This window comes from Ranitomeya variabilis, chromosome 4 (assembly GCF_051348905.1).
Source record: "Ranitomeya variabilis isolate aRanVar5 chromosome 4, aRanVar5.hap1, whole genome shotgun sequence".
In the NCBI taxonomy this organism is placed as follows: domain Eukaryota; kingdom Metazoa; phylum Chordata; class Amphibia; order Anura; family Dendrobatidae; genus Ranitomeya; species Ranitomeya variabilis.
The window spans coordinates 283592469-283596261 of record NC_135235.1 but is presented as its reverse complement, the minus strand read 5'-3'; the positions used below and the strand labels follow the sequence as shown (position 1 = coordinate 283596261).

The window sequence follows — 3793 nt, the reverse complement described above, 5'->3', positions numbered from 1 at the left end:
AGAGTGCACATTAATGTGAAAAAAACCCGAACTTTTTTGAATTTACCAAATGGCTGCAATGAAACGAAGAGTGAAAAATTTAAAGGGGTCTGAGTACTTTCCATACCCACTGTACATATCTATCTTCTTGTTTCCATCTAATACATTCCCTTATGCTTTCTTTCTGTTATTATCTATGATCTGTATTTGTTTCCATCTCCTATCTATCTATCTATCTATCTATCATCTACCTATCTATCATCTATATCTACCTATCATCTATCTATCTATCTACAGTATCTTTCTATCTATTATCTATCTATCATCTATATCTATCATCTATATCTATCTATCATCTATTTATCTATCTACAGTATCTATCTATCTATCATCTATATATCTATCTATTATCTATCTATCTATCTATCTATCATCTATATCTATCTGTCTGTCCAGCTTACACGGTGGGTCTCTGAGTGTCTGCACGTGTACCACCAGAGATTAGAGCGTTATCCCACTCATTTCTGTCTCTTGTGATTAGCATCTTCCCGCCAAAAGTCAATCGTTGAGAAATTCATGAATTGCTGCGAATTGCTAAGTGTGTGTTGGCAGAATGCTATTGATCGGGGCATTAGTCAGTGGTCCGGCACTGGTAAAGGAAGCTTTTTTTTCCCAGCACAGGTCACGTCATTCCCAGCACACTATATCCCGCTCACACACTCTCCACCTGCTCCTCTGAGACCAGCTTATTATGCCCAAGCCATTCACTGTCAATGCAGCATGACATAATGGATGCCTCCTCTATTGTCCGTCCACGTCCTACCATTGGCTGCAGAGTGTGGGAAACTAGAACAGACCTCAGACTCACATATCGTTAGTCAGTCCGAGGAGTATAAATAGGAGGCTCTGCCACGCTCCACCACAACACTACATCCAAGGATCTGATCATCTCTACCCATGGCGCCCGGCACGGTGTACCTGGAGCAGCACAAGGTCTCCCCAAAGGAAAAAAATAAGGTAAGAGTCGTGATACAACGTGTAGTGCAACAATCGACAAATACTGCAGAACTATAAATGTAGACGACACAAGGTGACAAAAGTAGTAATGCGATGTATCCTCCATCTACAGATGAGGAAACCCATCGTGGAGAAGATGCGCAGAGATAGGATTAACAGCAGCATCGAGCAACTCAAGCTTCTCCTGGAAAAGAAGTTCCACAAGCAACAGCCCAATGTCAAGCTGGAGAAGGCCGACATACTGGAGATGGCCGTCACTTACCTCAAGCAGCAGACTCTGACCACAACCAACAGTGAGTGTCTCTTTTTGCATTCAACTTATAATTCATACTTTGCCATGGTGGTAAAAGGTTGGTTGTTAAAAGTGTAACTGAACTTTTAGAAAACTTTTTTTGAAATGTCATAAAAGTATCATAGAAATGTAAATCAGTGTTGGTCCAAATACTGAGACCCTCAAAAATCTCTAAAACGAAGGGGCAGAAGAGATCATCCAAGCACTGCTCTCCTACTATTGTATATTTTTTTCCTGTTTGTATTTCAAGACTAAACTATATATATATATATATATATATATATATATATATATATATATATAATATATATATATATATATATATATATATATATATATTTTTATAATTTAGTCTTGAAATACAAGAAGAATATATATATATTATTTCCTTTATTTTTGTGTTTCAATACTAAACCATATAAATATATTTATACATACATATATATAAGTAAATATACAATATATTTGTATTTAAAGACTAAACTATATATAGTTTAGTCTTTAAATACAAAAAGAAAATGAATCATGGACTGTTTGCATTCTAGCCAGGTATCTAACGTTCTTCTTCTTTCTCAGACATAGTCCATCAAAATAACAGTCTACACATTGAGTTCAGCGATGGCTACAACAGATGCTTCAATGAAGTCCTCAGCTTCCTGTCCCTCCATCAAAATCAAAGTACAACAGAACTCAGGCTTTGGAACCATTTCAGGCTGAATGAAGAGGCCACCATGTCTTCTCCTTCGTCTCCTGCCAGATACTGTCACGTCAAGCCCTCAGATCTGAGCAGCAGCAGCGCACTCTGGAGACCTTGGTAGATGGACTCTTCGCTCATGAACCCAGAGGACTTAGAAGTATATTCAGTCGTTGTCCTCTTGCTCTGTAGGAAACATTTTCCTCGACCTCGAACGCTAGGAGGTTGATAGATTCTTTTCTGAAAGAATAGAGTGTGGCTGATGACTCAAAGTTAGAGTCTGACCTCTGTTCACCTGTATTGCATACTGCAACTTTTGTAGATCTCGATCAAGATCTTGGCCCCAGAGCGGTGGTGGGGTACAACCTCACACAGCTGTATCGATTGATTCTTAAAATTTCTAGTATTATGACGAGTGGCCTCCTTACATGCCCCATTACGGTACCTGCAGTTTTCTGACTGCACGTATAAATATTTTTGTGTTATCTATTTCTAGATTGCTTTTGTAAGAGAAAATTCTCAAGATTCGATGTAAAAGCTTGTAGCTTTAAACGTAAGTTACATAACCCTAATAATAGGACGCCGAGCCCTATGTGTTTCCAATCCCTACAGTCCGATCCCGGGCCGAGTCCTGATAGGGGTTATGTATTATGTATGTAGAATATTTCTACTACTTGTTAATTTTGATAAAATAGCTTATGCTTTATGATAAAGGTGAAGTGAGGACAACGTATTTCATTTTGAAAGTCATGATTGTCTTGTGTAATTGCAAAGTGTTTTGCTTCTAAAGTGGACTTTGGAATTATGTCCTTGTCTGCATATTATATATGCGCTTTACGTGTCTTTATTACGTGAGAATTAAATATATTTTTATATAGGAAATGCTGTTTTTTTCCTTTTTTAATTATATTGCAAGTGCCATATTTATCTAAAGTATTAAGTACTAAGTGCTATATAATAATTAGAAACCATAAAATATATTAAGTGTCCATTAATGTCTGATGGGACGACAATGTATAACACAAGGGTTTATCTCTTTTAATCCTGCACCAAGTATAAGTCTTCATACACTATTCTGTACTACAGCTCCTTACAACCTACATAATACACCATATTACATTGTCCATAGAAGTTTACGGGCCTTACCATATCTCATTATAAATTAAAGGGAATCTGTCTGCAGGATTTCACTCCCCAAACTATTCATACGCTCATGTGGCTCTTTCAAAGTCTCATATACATATAAATTAAAACACTGATTTCTCAGTAATGGAGGAACGTCCTGGCCATATAAAGGTGTCGCTGGACTTGGCAATGAACGGGCTACATACACATCTAAATAGTTTGGGGTGTGAAATCCTCGTGACAGATTCCCTTTAAAGGGAACCTGTCACCCCCAAAATCGAAGGTGAGGTAAGCTCACCGGCATCAGGGGCTTATCTACAGCATTCTGTAATGCTGTAGATAAGCCCCCGATGTATCCTGAAAGATGAGAAAAAAAAGGTTAGATTATACTCACCCAGGGGCGGTCCCGGTGCCGTTTTGGTCCGATGGGCATCGCGGTCTGGGGCCTCCCATCTTCTTACGATAACATCCTCTTCGTGCGCAGGTGTCGGGCCTCTTTGACCTTTCCTGGCACCTGCGCACTGCAGTACTTTGCTCTGCCCTCAACAGGGCAGACAAGAAGAGGACGTCATCGTAAGAAGATGGGAGGCCCCGGACCGCGACGCCCATCGGACCAGAACAGCAGCGGGACCGCCCCTGGGTGAGTATAATCTAACCTCTTTTTCTCATCTTTCAGGATACATAGG

At 39.3% G+C, this 3793-nt stretch overlaps 1 protein-coding gene across 1 annotated transcript; it reads left to right on the top strand.

Moving 5' to 3' along the window:
* The first annotated feature begins 900 nt into the window (after nucleotides 1-900).
* Nucleotides 901-2864, top strand: LOC143768832 (transcription factor HES-5-like). The gene is made up of 3 exons (XM_077257463.1): nucleotides 901-996; nucleotides 1109-1289; nucleotides 1865-2864. Exons 1-3 carry the CDS (start codon nucleotides 937-939, stop codon nucleotides 2104-2106), a joined length of 483 nt encoding a protein of 160 aa, XP_077113578.1. The 5' UTR covers nucleotides 901-936; the 3' UTR covers nucleotides 2107-2864.
* The last annotated feature ends 929 nt before the right edge of the window (nucleotides 2865-3793 follow it).